This window comes from Perissodus microlepis, chromosome 3, assembly GCF_051167445.1.
Source record: "Perissodus microlepis isolate ML-2025 ecotype Zambia chromosome 3, ASM5116744v1, whole genome shotgun sequence".
Classification (NCBI taxonomy): Eukaryota; Metazoa; Chordata; class Actinopteri; order Cichliformes; family Cichlidae; genus Perissodus; species Perissodus microlepis.
The window spans coordinates 5,283,762-5,298,114 of NC_140463.1; the positions used below are offsets into that span (position 1 = coordinate 5,283,762).

The window sequence follows — 14,353 nt, forward strand, 5'->3', positions numbered from 1 at the left end:
AGGAGTTTGTGCCCGGAAACGGCTAATGATGTCAGACTTAAAAGGCGGATTGGTATTACTTCAGCTGCTTCTACAGCTGATACTGTGGTTTCTTGTCCTCTCAGACCAGCAGGTGGAGGTGGAGGAAAGGTCAGAGTCTGTCATCCTGCCCTGCAAAACAACACCTGATCTGCCTGAGGATACCATAGTGGAGTGGACTCGTTCTGACCGAGAACTTATGGTGGTCCATGTGTATTCAAACAACAGTGACCACCTTAAGAATCAGGACGACCTTTACTGTGTTCGCACAAAGATGAACGAAGACCTGCTGAGAACCGGAGACCTCAGTCTGACCCTGAAATACCCCACAGAGAGAGACAGTGGAGGCTACATCTGCACCATCTACAGGGACAAAGACATCCTGAGACAGAAAGTAGTGCTGCAACATGTCAGAGGTGGCTGTCAGTGGCTCAGATTACCTTCAACATTCAAAGGTCAGAGGTCATAATTTATTTATTTTTTTGTTTCTCCACAGAACGATTTCCACCCTGGGCCACAGCTGTTCTGCTTCTTCTATTTCTTGTTCTTGTGGTTTCTGGAGGTCTCATATATTATTTCCGTCAGTATTTCATGCCAGGTGAGTGTCTCCTACTACACTACCCATAATGCCGATGGTTAGCAGGTGTCCTCTGGTGGCTCCTTGACTGTGGCTCACACAAACTTGTTCCAGAAGCTGAAAGAGTTGAGAGTTACAAACAGCTGATACAGAGAGCTGAAGAGAAACTTCCAGGTTTGTTCCAGAAGTCAGAAAACCTCCTTCAGACTCAGTCATTGATCAGTGAAACAGCTCCACAACATGACTTTACTAAACAGTGTGTGTGCTTCACTGCATTGATCTGACACAGAGGCTGCATGTGGACAAGCTGTTCTTCTTCTGTGGTGGTAAACAGCAGCTGACATGGAAACGTGCTGACAGTAAATGTTGCAGCAGCTTCAGTAAATGTTCCTCCTTGAGTTGTGCTCAGTCATGTGGTGGAGAGCTTCAGATGTTCAGAGCAGACACATGAGATCTTCATGGTTTCTGTGCTGATGTGTGTGAGACATGGCCGACTGTGGAGGCTCAGTCTGTCTGTTCTTCTGCTCTTCATCCAACATGTCTGCAGCACTTTACAGGACGCTGCAGACTAGTTACCAAAGAACGAGTCAGGAACACATCAGGAACAAACTGAGACACAATCTGACTGAGACTAGAAGACAAGGAGGGGACAGGGAGGTCATGTGACCATCACAGCTGCTGCTGATGTCATCATGTTGTCCTCAAAGGTTACAAGGTCGAGGTGGATTCAGGGATGGAGTCTGTCCAGCTGCCCTGCAAAACCACAGTTTGCCTGCCTAAAGATGCTAAAGTGGAGTGGATGGATAGCGGTCACAGGACAGTTCACGTGTATAAGAACAGCTCTGACCAGCCTACAGAACAGGACCAGTTTTACATAAATCGGACAAAAATGCAGAGAAACCTGCTAAAAACTCGCAACCTCAGTCTGACCCTGAAACACCCCACAGACTGGGACACAAAGACCTACAGGGAGTGCAGAATTATTAGGCAAATGAGTATTTTGTCCACATCATCCTCTTCATGCATGTTGTCTTACTCCAAGCTGTATAGGCTCGAAAGCCTACTACCAATTAAGCATATTAGGTGATGTGCATCCCTGTAATGAGAAGGGGTGTGGTCTAATGACATCAACACCCTATATCAGGTGTGCATAATTATTAGGCAACATCCTTTCCTTTGGCAAAATGGGTCAAAAGAAGGACTTGACAGGCTCAGAAAAGTCAAAAATAGTGAGATATCTTGCAGAGGGATGCAGCAGTCTCAAAATTGCAAAGCTTCTGAAGCGTGATCATCGAACAATCAAGCGTTTCATTCAAAATAGTCAACAGGGTCGCAAGAAGCGTGTGGAAAAACCAAGGCGCAAAATAACTGCCCATGAACTGAGAAAAGTCAAGCGTGCAGCTGCCAAGATGCCACTTGCCACCAGTTTGGCCATATTTCAGAGCTGCAACATCACTGGAGTGCCCAAAAGCACAAGGTGTGCAATACTCAGAGACATGGCCAAGGTAAGAAAGGCTGAAAGACGACCACCACTGAACAAGACACACAAGCTGAAACGTCAAGACTGGGCCAAGAAATATCTCAAGACTGATTTTTCTAAGGTTTTATGGACTGATGAAATGAGAGTGAGTCTTGATGGGCCAGATGGATGGGCCCGTGGCTGGATTGGTAAAGGGCAGAGAGCTCCAGTCCGACTCAGACGCCAGCAAGGTGGAGGTGGAGTACTGGTTTGGGCTGGTATCATCAAAGATGAGCTTGTGGGGCCTTTTCGGGTTGAGGATGGAGTCAAGCTCAACTCCCAGTCCTACTGCCAGTTTCTGGAAGACACCTTCTTCAAGCAGTGGTACAGGAAGAAGTCTGCATCCTTCAAGAAAAACATGATTTTCATGCAGGACAATGCTCCATCACACGCGTCCAAGTACTCCACAGCGAGATGTGGAGAGATTTACAAGGAGGGAAAACAGTACACCTCTCTGAACAGTGTCTGGGAGGCTGTGGTTGCTGCTGCACGCAATGTTGATGGTGAACAGATCAAAACACTGACAGAATCCATGGATGGCAGGCTTTTGAGTGTCCTTGCAAAGAAAGGTGGCTATATTGGTCGCTGATTTGTTTTTGTTTTGTTTTTGAATGTCAGAAATGTATATTTGTGAATGTGGAGATGTTATATTGGTTTCACTGGTAAAAATAAATAATTGAAATGGGTATATATTTGTTTTTTGTTAAGTTGCCTAATAATTATGCACAGTAATAGTCACCTGTACACACAGATATCCCCCTAAAATAGCTAAAACTAAAAACTACTTCCAAAAACATTCAGCTTTGATATTAATGAGTTTTTTGGGTTCATTGAGAACATGGTTGTTCAATAATAAAATTTGCCTAATAATTCTGCACTCCCTGTACACCTGGAGGTAGCAAGACGTAAGTACAGTGTACTGGACCTACCATTGTTTACATCCACAAAGAAACAGTATAACTCCTTCTGACCTTCTCTGTACTTTACTTTCAAAACTAACTTCATATCTGACGTGCTCTTCTTGGTATGAAGCCATACTGCTGCTCATACCTCACACTTCCACCTTATCAACACAGTCTTTACATGTAAGAACATCTCTATCTTCCATCATACTAACCTTCTATGAATCCTTTACAGATACAGTTCTTTTTTTTTTTTTTTTTTTTTTTTTTTTTTTTTTGGCCAAATTCCTATATTGCATGCCAATTGTCTAACTGCAATGCAGGCAATTGGCTAGAAAGTAGGCTGGATTTGCATGTAGGCAATCCTTTCTTAGTGGCCTTTCCAATAAAATAAGTGGCCCTCCCAGAAAGTACAGGGTGCTTGTGCCTTATTTACAGGCCGTATTATAAAGTCTTACCAATCAGCAATACATTACCCCCTCTGAGTCACCCTCATCACAGAAACCTCTCTGTGATCACCATAGTCTAGGGTGGACATGAAGGATCTGCTTAGATCATTGTTCTCTTTGTCCTGTTTCCTTTAAGGAGACCAGCATGTTTGATAATACAATTTACTGGACAGTGTTGCATTTATCTTTTTCCTTATTCGGCTTCAGTATAACAATTAATTATGAATCAAGGAAATTTTCATACTGCTTAAAACCTTAGGACACTTCTATAATGAAATTACAATAAAGACAAAAAGTCTCAAATAGTTTCTAATCAAAATAAATAAGAATTCAGTCTATTGCTGATCTTTCTCATCACTCTGCTTGTAATGTATGTTTGCACTGATTGCTGATCACGCTTCAGTATTGGCCTCCGTCAGAAGGAATGGTACTCCACAGCGATGTAGTTCAAAGAAGTTTAATGAAGGAGGTGACAGATGGCATCAACAGGATGAACAACATTGGTAGGGCGTGGCCGAATTGTAATATAGTAAAGTGTAGGTGAAGAGTGTGTGTTTGTGTGTGTGGTCATCTGTAAACAGAAAGAACACATATGTGTATTAATCAATATGAGTAGCACAATGCTGCGTATACAGTATGTGGGTTTCCAGCAGAATGTTATACAATTAATAATGACATAGCCACTAGATGGCACCTTAACATAAATGAATTTTCTACATTACAACTACTCAGGCAATAACCATAAAGATACATAGTTACATCCACGTACAACTACAATGCTCAACAGTAAGTTATATATGACATGAAATATGGACTGAGCCAAGGCTGCCTGTAGTAGCCCCAAAAGCTGCATCGTAGCAATAGCAACGGCACTAGCTTAATACTTAGCAAATACAGATAAAGTTAAACAAACATCACTCTTATCTTACAATACTCACGCACACAGTATTAACTCACACAGGGACGCAGGTAAATACGTTACAACTCCGAGACACCTCTCAGCCACGCCGAACCACACTGAACGTGTTCCCAACCGGAAGTACAATACTGAGGTGCATTAGTGATGCGCGAATCATGAACGAATTGTTCAATACTCGAGAATCACTTTACTGACTCATGAATCATGATTCACAAGCCCAACTGACTCACTGACTCATCCCTGTTGCTGTTAGCAGCAATGTATCTAGCTTATAATTAAAATTGTGGAGAAAAACACAACATCCAGTATCTTAACAAAAAAAATTCTGCTCTGAACTGGAAGAAAAAACCCTGAGCAGAAGCTCACATCAAGAAAATAGCTCCTCGGTTCACAGTAGCATCGCTCTGCTAACATGCTAACAGCACATTTGAGCTACTCACCCCCTCCCTTCCTGTGCTGAATCGTAAGCGTAAGCGAATCACTCAGGACTCGCTCACCCCCTCCCTCCTGTGCTGAATCATAGAGCAAACTTTTTTTTTTTTTAAATGAACTTTATTTAGAACAATAACAATGACAATCTCAAAGAGACAAGCGACATATTAAATCAATCAGAACAGAATCACATCTCCTGTACACCACAATGAAATCGACAATAACTGAAAGTAAACATACATACATACACACACATATATATATATACACACATACATATATATACACATATATATGCATATACACATGCATACATACACATCCATATACACACATCTACATAATAATAATATAAAAAGATGAATAACCAATACAAAAATAAATAACAATAAAAAAAGAATGAAAAACAAGGAACAGAAATAAAGAAGACAAGGGGGATCATAAAATCTCTAAAAGTGAGGTTCCATAAACAAGACACATAACTTAAATAAGGGGCTAAGAAAAATCAAACTCTTCTAAAAATCTATACAATTTGATTGCTTGAGGCTTATTTATTAGCTTAAGAGATTTACGGAACAGGGAGAGGTCGTTTTTAAGAGCAGGCCATGAAGGGGGGGATTTAGCATATCGGCATTTATGTATGTAATACTTTGTTATAATAATGAGATTGTTAACTAAAAACTCACTATTTTTGTCCTTAAGGATTACTCCAATTTGAATATTTTGAAAAGACCAAAAATCAATATATCCATACTGGGACAATATTAGGACATGGAGAGATTTCCATAAATTCTGGATTGTCACACATCCATAGAACATGTGCTCTATTGTTTCCGAAGTTGTTTTACAAATATAACAGTTGTCTAACACAAATTTAAATCTGTCTCTCATAAATTCATTGGAGGGGTAAATATTTTTTGTAGTTCTAAAATGGACTTCTTTAAATTTGGGGGGAATTGGAAATGTTAAATATTTGGTTCTGATCAACGAGATCTCAGATTTGTTATAATCTTTAAAGACGAGTGAATGTTTTGTCCTACCTGGATATAAGGTGTTAACCAAATACCTCCTCAAAAATTGATTATTGCATTTTCCATTAACCAAGTCAAGACCATCTAGTTTAACTTTATGTAAATTTGGAGTCTGTATATTTGAAAAATTGTTCTTTATCGTATTTACAAGGACTGTTGGGATATTCTGTGAAACCTTTTTATAGAGCTCGAACGAGCAACTCATGTCATATTTCTCATTAAGCCTGTTTAATTCAAGTATATCTCCATTTTCATCCATTATATGTGTCACAGACCAAATTTGTTTTGTCATCCATTCTTCCACAAACATAGATTTCCCCCGATTCAATATCACCCTATTATTCCACAATGGAACATTGTGGGGACTAAAGTTATGTTTAAACATTAATTTCAAATTTAACAAAACTTGTTGATGAAATTTGGAAAGTTTTATGGGTAGTTTAGAAATTTCAAAATCACATACTAAAAGGAATTGGATCCCCCCAACTTTGTTGAAAATAAGAGATGGTATCAAGAACCAGATCTCATTATCATTTTTCAAGAAAGATCGTAGCCAATTAATCTTTAAAATGCCATTCATTATTTCAAAATCGATTGCTTTTAAACCCCCCTCTTCATAATCTTTTATCAAGTCCCTGTTACTAATATAATGATGTTTATTTTTTCCATATGAAATTAAAATTCACCTTATTGATATCTTTTATAATTCTTGGTGGGATGGCTAGGGAATAAGCTGGATAGATTAATCTGGACAAAGATTCAACCTTGGTCAACATTATCCTGCCGAACAACGTTAAACCTCTCTGTAGCCAATGGTTTAGAGTTTTTTTGCATTTGTCAATTGTATTCTGAATATTCTTTTCTTCACTATCAGCCATGCATTTAGTTATCCAGATTCCAAGATATTTGATTTCATTTTTGACAGGTATATCATACAAAGAAGAGTGAGAACAATTGTGGATACTCATGAGTTCACATTTGTCCAGGTTCAGGCGTAGCCCAGAAATATCAGAAAAGATCTTTATTGTATCTAAGGCCAATGGAATTTGTTCTTTATTTTTTTTAGAAAGATTGTTGTATCATCGGCAAGCTGACTTATTATTAATTTGTGATTATTTATGTCTAATCCTTTGATGTTTGAGTTTATGACAGTAATAGCAAGTAATTCAGTGGCTACAATGAATAAAAGAGGTGAGATGCTGCAGCCCTGCCTGATACCTCTCTCCACCCTGAACCTGGGACATGTGCCTTCTAAAAGAGAAACACAACTATTAATATCAGTATATAACATAGTGATCATATCCAGAAATGCATCACCAAACCCAAAATGTTTAAATGTCTTAATAATAAAAGTGTGTTCAATAGAATCAAATGCTTTATGGAAGTCCAAGAACAACATAAAATCATAGAGCGAACTGTCGCTACCCGATCCGTACCGGAAACCCGATCGGTACCCCGCATGCGCAAATCTTACGTCACTTCCTCTCTTTGCCAACATTGCGACATTCAATATATTTGAATGACACGTTTAGCGCCCAGTTAGCTCTTAGCATTTCTCAACAGCTCTGCCTCCTTTTCGACTACCGGGACATTTAAACAATGAATAACCCGTATCCGCAACAAATTTTTGCTTTTCTCCTCAACAGAGAGCGTCCCCCGATTGAACAACAGCGCCGTAAAATAAGAAGAATGGTGCCTAATGACAGAGTTAATAATACAGACTTTGTAACATGTCACGTGAAGATTCAGCAGCCAGATGAAGTGTTTACTGGCAACTGACAGTGACAGCGGACATCATCATCACTATTCCAACAATCCTCTCCACACAGACAAGCATAAACACACTCGACTATCACTAAATCAAATTTAACACATGTTTGTAATGACGCTAATTCAGTTTACAATAGGGTTCATTCGCTCAGTCAGCAGGTGGCAGTATCCTCGTACACTGGGGAGTAAACTGCCATTAAACGAACAGAAGAAGAAGAAAACGATTTGTACGGTCCGACTTTGCACATGCGCAGTAAGGATCGAGAGTCCTGATCTGTCACTATCTTTTTATTTTTTTGTTTTTGTCTACATTACATTAAATGTTTCATTATCGGAAACATTTTAAGAGATACGTGTTATTCTTAACATCTTAACAGATACTCTGACCCGTAACTATCTTAAAATCGGATCGGGTAGTGACAGCGTCACTACCCGATCCGTACTGGAAACCCGATCGGTACCCCGCATGCGCGAAAGGTGTCTACTTCCGGTCGTAGCGTTTTACGATAGTTACGGGTCAGAGTATCTGTTAAGATGTTAAGAATAATAAGTATATCTTAAAATGTTTGCAATAATGAAGCATTTCAGTACAATGTAGACAAAAACGAAAAATAAAAAGATAGTTACGGATCGCATGTGCAGATGTTTTCTTCTTCTTCTGTTCGTTTAATGGCAGTTTACTCCCCAGTGTACGAGGATACCGCCACCTGCTGACTGAGCGAATGAACCCTATTGTAAACTGAATTGGCGTCATTACAAACGTGTGTTAAATTTGATTTAGTGATAGTCGAGTGTGTTTATGCCTGTCTGTGTGGAGAGGATTGACTGGAATAGTGATGATGATGTCCACTATCACTGTCAATTGTCAGTAAACACTTAATCTGGCTGATGAATCTTCACGTGACACATTGCTAAGTCAATATTATTAAGTCTGTAATTAGGCGCCATTCTTATTATTTTACGGCGCTGTTGTTCAATCGGGGGACGCTCTCTGTTGAGGAGAAAAGCATGAATTTGTTTGTATACGGATTATCCATTGTTTAAATGTCCCGGGCAGTCGAAAAGGAGGCAGAGCTGTTGAGAAATGCTAGGAGCTAACTGGGCACTAACCGTGTCATTCAAATATATTGAATGTCGCAATGTTGGCAAAGAGAGGAAGTGACGTAAGATTTGCGCATGCGGGGTACCGATCGGGTTTCCGGTACGGATCGGGTAGTGACAGACACGAACGAATCACTCACTCACTCACCCCCTCCCTCCTGGCTCACAGCTTCTTGTTCTTCTTGGTTGGCAACCAATGTTAAGGCGCATTACCGCCCCCTGGCTCACAGCTCAGTGGACATTTAGATGAGAAAATATATATTTAACACATTTAAGGAAAATACTAATAAAATAAAAATAAACAAAATAAATGTTTATTAAGCAATTTTGATAGGAAATTGCTTAATTTTAGAAATGTTTTTGCTCTATAAAATAGTTGTTTTTTTGTTTTTTTTTTAGAATCATTCATCTTAGCAGTAGGATTTACATGAAAAGAGAAACAAATTAAGTTTGAGTGAAAATGTACATTTTTAGCACTCTCTGGTCAACTGACTCAGTGAATCAAATGACTCAAAAAACCCGATTCACTTTGGTGAGTGACTCATTAAAACTCGATTCAGTAAAAAGAATCAAATTTACCATCACTAAGGTGCATCATGGGTAACGTAGTATAAACAAGGTGCAGTACCAAGCGGACTTTTAACACTGCTTCTCAAACACTTCCTCCTCTGTCTCTCAGTCTCCCAGGTGGAGGTGGATTCAGAGGTGGAGTCTGTCCAGCTGCTCTGCAAAGCCACACTTCCCCTGCCTGAAGATGCTAAAGTGCAGTGGATGGACAGACAAGACAGGAAGGTCCATGTGTTTCAGAACGGCTCTGACCAGCCTGAAAAACACCACAGTCGTTACAGAGACCGAACAAAGATGCATGAAGACCTGCTGAAAACTGGAGACCTCAGTCTGATGCTGAAATACCCCACAGACAGAGATATAAAGACCTTCACCTGCACCGTCTACAACAGGGAGGGACACATCCTGCTGAAGAAACAAGTGCTGCTGAAAGTCAGAGGTCAGTGCTGTAGATACATGTCAGAGGTCATATTGTAAGTTTGACTCCTGTTATCTGTTTCCAAGTATTTCAGTCATTGTCATCAGTGCTGATCAGAAGCTGATTGAAGGTAAACATTTATTCAAATGTGTGAAGTAAGCCTGCAGTCTAAAGGAGTGAAGTGCTCTCCTGAGATAATATAACACTGTGAGGCTTTACAGTATGTTGGGGCCTGATTATTCAAGATGTGTGAGGAGCAGGATTTAAATTTAAAAAAGCAGATGAAGAGCAGCAAATATGGAGAAAGATGGTTTGTCTTTGTATTGTTTGTCAGCACTCACACTGTGGATCACCTGAAGGCTTTTCAGGGAGCTTTTATTGCAACGTCATTCAGACAGGATGCTTCTGTTTGTGTGTCTGAATTTTGGAGATATTATGCAAATGAAACAAAGCAGTCCTACTTATTTAAGCCCCACGCCCCTGGTACTGGGGGCAAAAAGGAGGAGATCACGTTTAATCGGTTATAACGCGGGTTGAGAAATAAAAGTCCAGACGTGTGGTATCCACAGAAACCTCTGAATCTCAGCTAAAATGTCATATAAACCATTTCTACAACCACCAAACACACCGAAAACAAGCCGTGATTAAACGAGCAGTTACGTAAATGCGCAGAAGTCCACTAAGCAAACAAAACTGAACCAGAAATTCTCCAGACTTCATGTAACCGGCTAAAGACAGGCTGGTTAGCTTCCAGGGCTACCACTGACTCCACACACCAAGTTTCACCACGATCAGACTAAAATTCACTGAATGAGCCGCAAAAGAAGACCACAAAAACACACAGCGGCGCAAATGCGCTAAGACAGAGATTGGCTTACCGTACTGATTTCCTCCGTTATTTTAGCCGGTAGCCACGTGATTACCAGTAGTTACCATGCCTACCTAGCCGCATCAGAGCCGTTTTCCGTCAACAACCTCCATTTTAGACCCACCTACAGACACGTGACTGGACAGACGCCACATGCAGTAAATTTGGGCCCACAGCTCATGTTGTGTTTGTTGTCCTTTCAGTCTGTCAGGTGGAGGTGGAGGAGGGGGCGGAGTCTGTCCAGCTGCCCTTCAAAACCACAAAAAACTTGCCTGAAGATGCTGAAGTCGTGTGGATGGACAGTGATTATAACACCCACCTTTGTACAAACTCATTGGACAAGCCTGACAGACAGCACGAGGTTTACAGAGACCGAAAGAAGATGAATGAAGACCTGCTGAAAACTGGAGACCTCAGTCTGACCCTGAAACAGCCCACAGAGAGAGACAGTGGAGAGTATGGATGTGTGGTCTACACCAAGAAGATCAACAGACACAAAACTGTGCTGCTGAAAGTCAAAGGTATCTGCTTGTTTGTTTGTTCATTTATTTAATTGATCGTGTGTGTGTGTGTGTGTGTGTGTGTCTGACTGTCTTGTGTCTCCTCTGCAGGGAGAGTTCAGGTCCAGGATCAAATCAGGAACAGAAGCAGCTCCATTGATCCGACTCCTCTGATGGCTGATCAATCAGTTTGATCTGTGTGTTCTTTGATTATTGATCAGTGATGTCAGAGTGGAGTCAGTGTGATGTTGTTGTTGTGTGTTTGAGACTTTTAGTGTCCATGAAGGTCTCTGCTGCCGTAGATCCTCTGAACTGTGACAGAGGTCTCACTCTGGAGGAAACTCTCAGCACTTTCCAGCAGCTCCTCCATCATGGAGGACGTTCCCTCACTGTAACAGGTGGAGGAGAGAGGAGAGGAAGCACAGGTGGATCCTCTGAGGAAGAGGAGCGTTCCTACAAACCACATGATCACATGACCAGAGGACAAGCATGTGTAGAAACACATTAAAGTCAGCCTGTAAACTCATCATGAGTTTTTCTGCTGTAAATGGAGCCGTGTTGTATTTTCTTTAGAACAAAGCTGAGCACAGTAAGGACTGAGATGAAGACATGAGAACAGATGAAGTTAGTTTGGACTTCCTGATGCTGACTCTGACTGAGGTGACGAGTGGATGCTAACAGTTTCTGTTTCCTCGATGGAGCTCTCTCATCTTCTCCACATCTCTGCTGGACATAATCTTTCTTCACAGTTAACAGCAGCTGGTGTAAGAAGATAAACTCTATGACAGTCATTCTCAAACCGTGGTACGCGTAACAGTGGTGGTACTTGGGCTCCCTGTGGTGGAACGTGGGAAATATCCCCCCGCCCCCCAAAATTAAGATTAAATAATATACCATTGTGGAGGTATGCAAAGATGACACGAGAGTCTCCCCGTATGTGAGTCCTCTATGAAGAGCAGCCTTTTCTTATCGCCAGCAGTCACGGCCGCTACAGAGCGCTGGCGGGGCGGACTCATTTCCCCATTAAAACTACAAGGCAGCCAAAACGCTGGTGGTAAAAACACAGCCCTTTTCCACGGTGCCGCCGTGCTGCGATTCCAACCACCATCGGTGAATAGGAGTCCCCAGGAGAATCGGTGGGAGATGCCGTCGGAACTATCACCTGGATGCTGAAGCTCCTAGTACCCAGAAGAGCGATAATCCTTCGAGGCCAGCAGCAGGGAGTTGATGAGGCCAGCTCGCACTGGTGCCGATAACTGTCAGAGGAAGACATGAGTAAAGAGGAATCCAGCATCATCCATTCCTAACAAGGACAGTGTGCTCTCTATGAGCTCGAGAGCGGTACCATCATCCAGGCCCGAGAAAGAGAGGAGTTACTCGGCCCGCTCTGCATCGGAGAGGAAATAACACCGCAGAAGCAGCGCCTTGAGAGTGGTGTATTTCCCTTGGATGGGGGGTTCCTGGAGGAGGGTCATCACACGGCAGGTGGACAGTGGATCCAGCGAGGTTAAATGAAGACAGAAAACATATAAATCACCTTGAGCGACTGTTGTTGTGATTTGGCGATAGATAAATTGAATTGAATTGAAAAACTAAACAGCAGTGGTGTTTGTAGTGTTACTGAAGTTGGGCTAGCTGGTATGTGGTGGCTAGCTACACAGCTATGGTTAGCATAATATAAACACAGTGAAGCTGGAGGGTGAACGCTAACTTTTTTTTCCACTAGATAAAAGCTAACGTGAGGGTTCCCAAAGGTCAGGGACAAATGTAATCGCATGGCAGGATGCTGTAAACGGATCACACTTCAGTCAGGAGAACGACTGAGCTAATCCATCCACAATACGAGGTTAGTCATTAATATACTGCTGCATGGGCTGGGCTGTAGTTAAATCGTAAGGGTTTAAAAACTGAGCTTTAAAATGAACAGTGGTAATAAAAACCGAGAGAGGCCGACAGTGATCACTGACCTTTTGTAGGGGCTTGTTTAGATTACACGGAACAAGATCCAAAGCATTAAAACATGTTAAAAACACAACAGCCTTATTATAAAACTCAGAGTAGTTTGAACCCGGAAGCAGGATTCATCAGGTCATTGTTTAAAAATTGGTTATCCCACCTGCTGTGAATGTTTTAATGCAGTACAGTTGTTGTTATTATCATTATGTCACATCCTGTTTATGACAGTTAAAATAAATAACATTCATATAAGAAATAAAATTGTCTCATGTAAACTGTATGTGGTGTTAAATAGGCCTATACTACTGTACTATAATGTTGGTCATAAGGGTGGTACTTCAAGAGCCATATATTTTATGAGGTGGTACTCATTGTGAAAAGTTTGAGAAGCACTGGTCTATGTGAAACTTGATATCAGTAATAAACTAGGGTGCATCAGTCATTGATTAGTTTGACTGACTGCAAGGAAACGGAGTAAGTTGAACTACTTCTAAATCGTACTGTAGTTACACTGATTTCAGATTTATATTCATGGTTTCATATTTACATGTTTCTTCTCAGTTTGTTTGTTTTTGGGCAAATTACATTTATTAAATGAACATGCTCAGAGTTGTGAAACTTCAGCTCCCACAATGCTTTGGAGGCTATCAAAAGAAAATGCATGCACGTCAACTATAAATACACACCATGAGGCGTTAGTAAGGTATCAGGGCATAATGAACTCTTCATTTAATTATGGAACATTACTCCTGCATTAACACAAATCATCATGTAATTCATAAACACAGATCTAAGTGGTTTCGTCGTCTTCTGGGTTAAGTCAGGCACTTATTGCTTACCTGTGTCTTACAAAGGAAACAAAGGACAGCTTGACCTGAAGACTCAAACACGTCTCAGTCATGTTCACAATGGAGGAGGAAACACATTCAAAGTGATACAGAACATAACAAATATAATGAGATGAAAATAAAATCTGTTTGAGGTTTAAAGAATGATCAAATCTATAAATGACCAGAGTCTAGGTTGAGAAAAAAAATGTCTTAACTGAAGTTACAGGCTGGACTCAAAAAACTTTAAGGGAAAATCCACGGTCTGTATGTCCAACAATCTCAGCAGGTAAGTCAGGCTGAAACTGGCTCCTGGGAGGAAAAGAGGACAAAGAAGGCAAACGCAGAAACAGCAGACTGACCATACAGAGGTGAGTAACCACCACTATAAACCACTGTAAGTCCTCTGTATTTAAAGGAGCCAGCTGTGTTCCAGCATGGTCCCTCCCCTGTGGTGTAAGGTGTGGTTAACACATGCGTAGGTTCTATACTTGTCCCT

At 41.0% G+C, this 14,353-nt stretch overlaps 1 protein-coding gene across 2 annotated transcripts in view; it reads left to right on the forward strand.

Moving 5' to 3' along the window:
* Nucleotides 1-13,519, forward strand: part of LOC146389554 (uncharacterized) — a 57,387-nt gene extending 43,868 nt beyond the window's left edge. Inside the window, exons 7-12 of one of the 2 annotated variants that reach the window (XM_084910617.1) lie at nucleotides 1,303-1,590; nucleotides 1,757-1,783; nucleotides 8,786-8,800; nucleotides 9,398-9,724; nucleotides 10,775-11,092; nucleotides 11,183-13,519. In XM_084910617.1, coding sequence (XP_084766743.1) covers nucleotides 1,303-1,590; nucleotides 1,757-1,783; nucleotides 8,786-8,800; nucleotides 9,398-9,724; nucleotides 10,775-11,092; nucleotides 11,183-11,265 — 1,058 coding nt within the window. In that variant the 3' untranslated portion in view covers nucleotides 11,266-13,519. Of the gene's footprint in view, nucleotides 1-1,302; nucleotides 1,591-1,756; nucleotides 1,784-8,785; nucleotides 8,801-9,337; nucleotides 9,725-10,774; nucleotides 11,093-11,182 lie in introns of both variants that reach the window. The other variant, XM_084910625.1, reaches the window with a different exon arrangement.
* The last annotated feature ends 834 nt before the right edge of the window (nucleotides 13,520-14,353 follow it).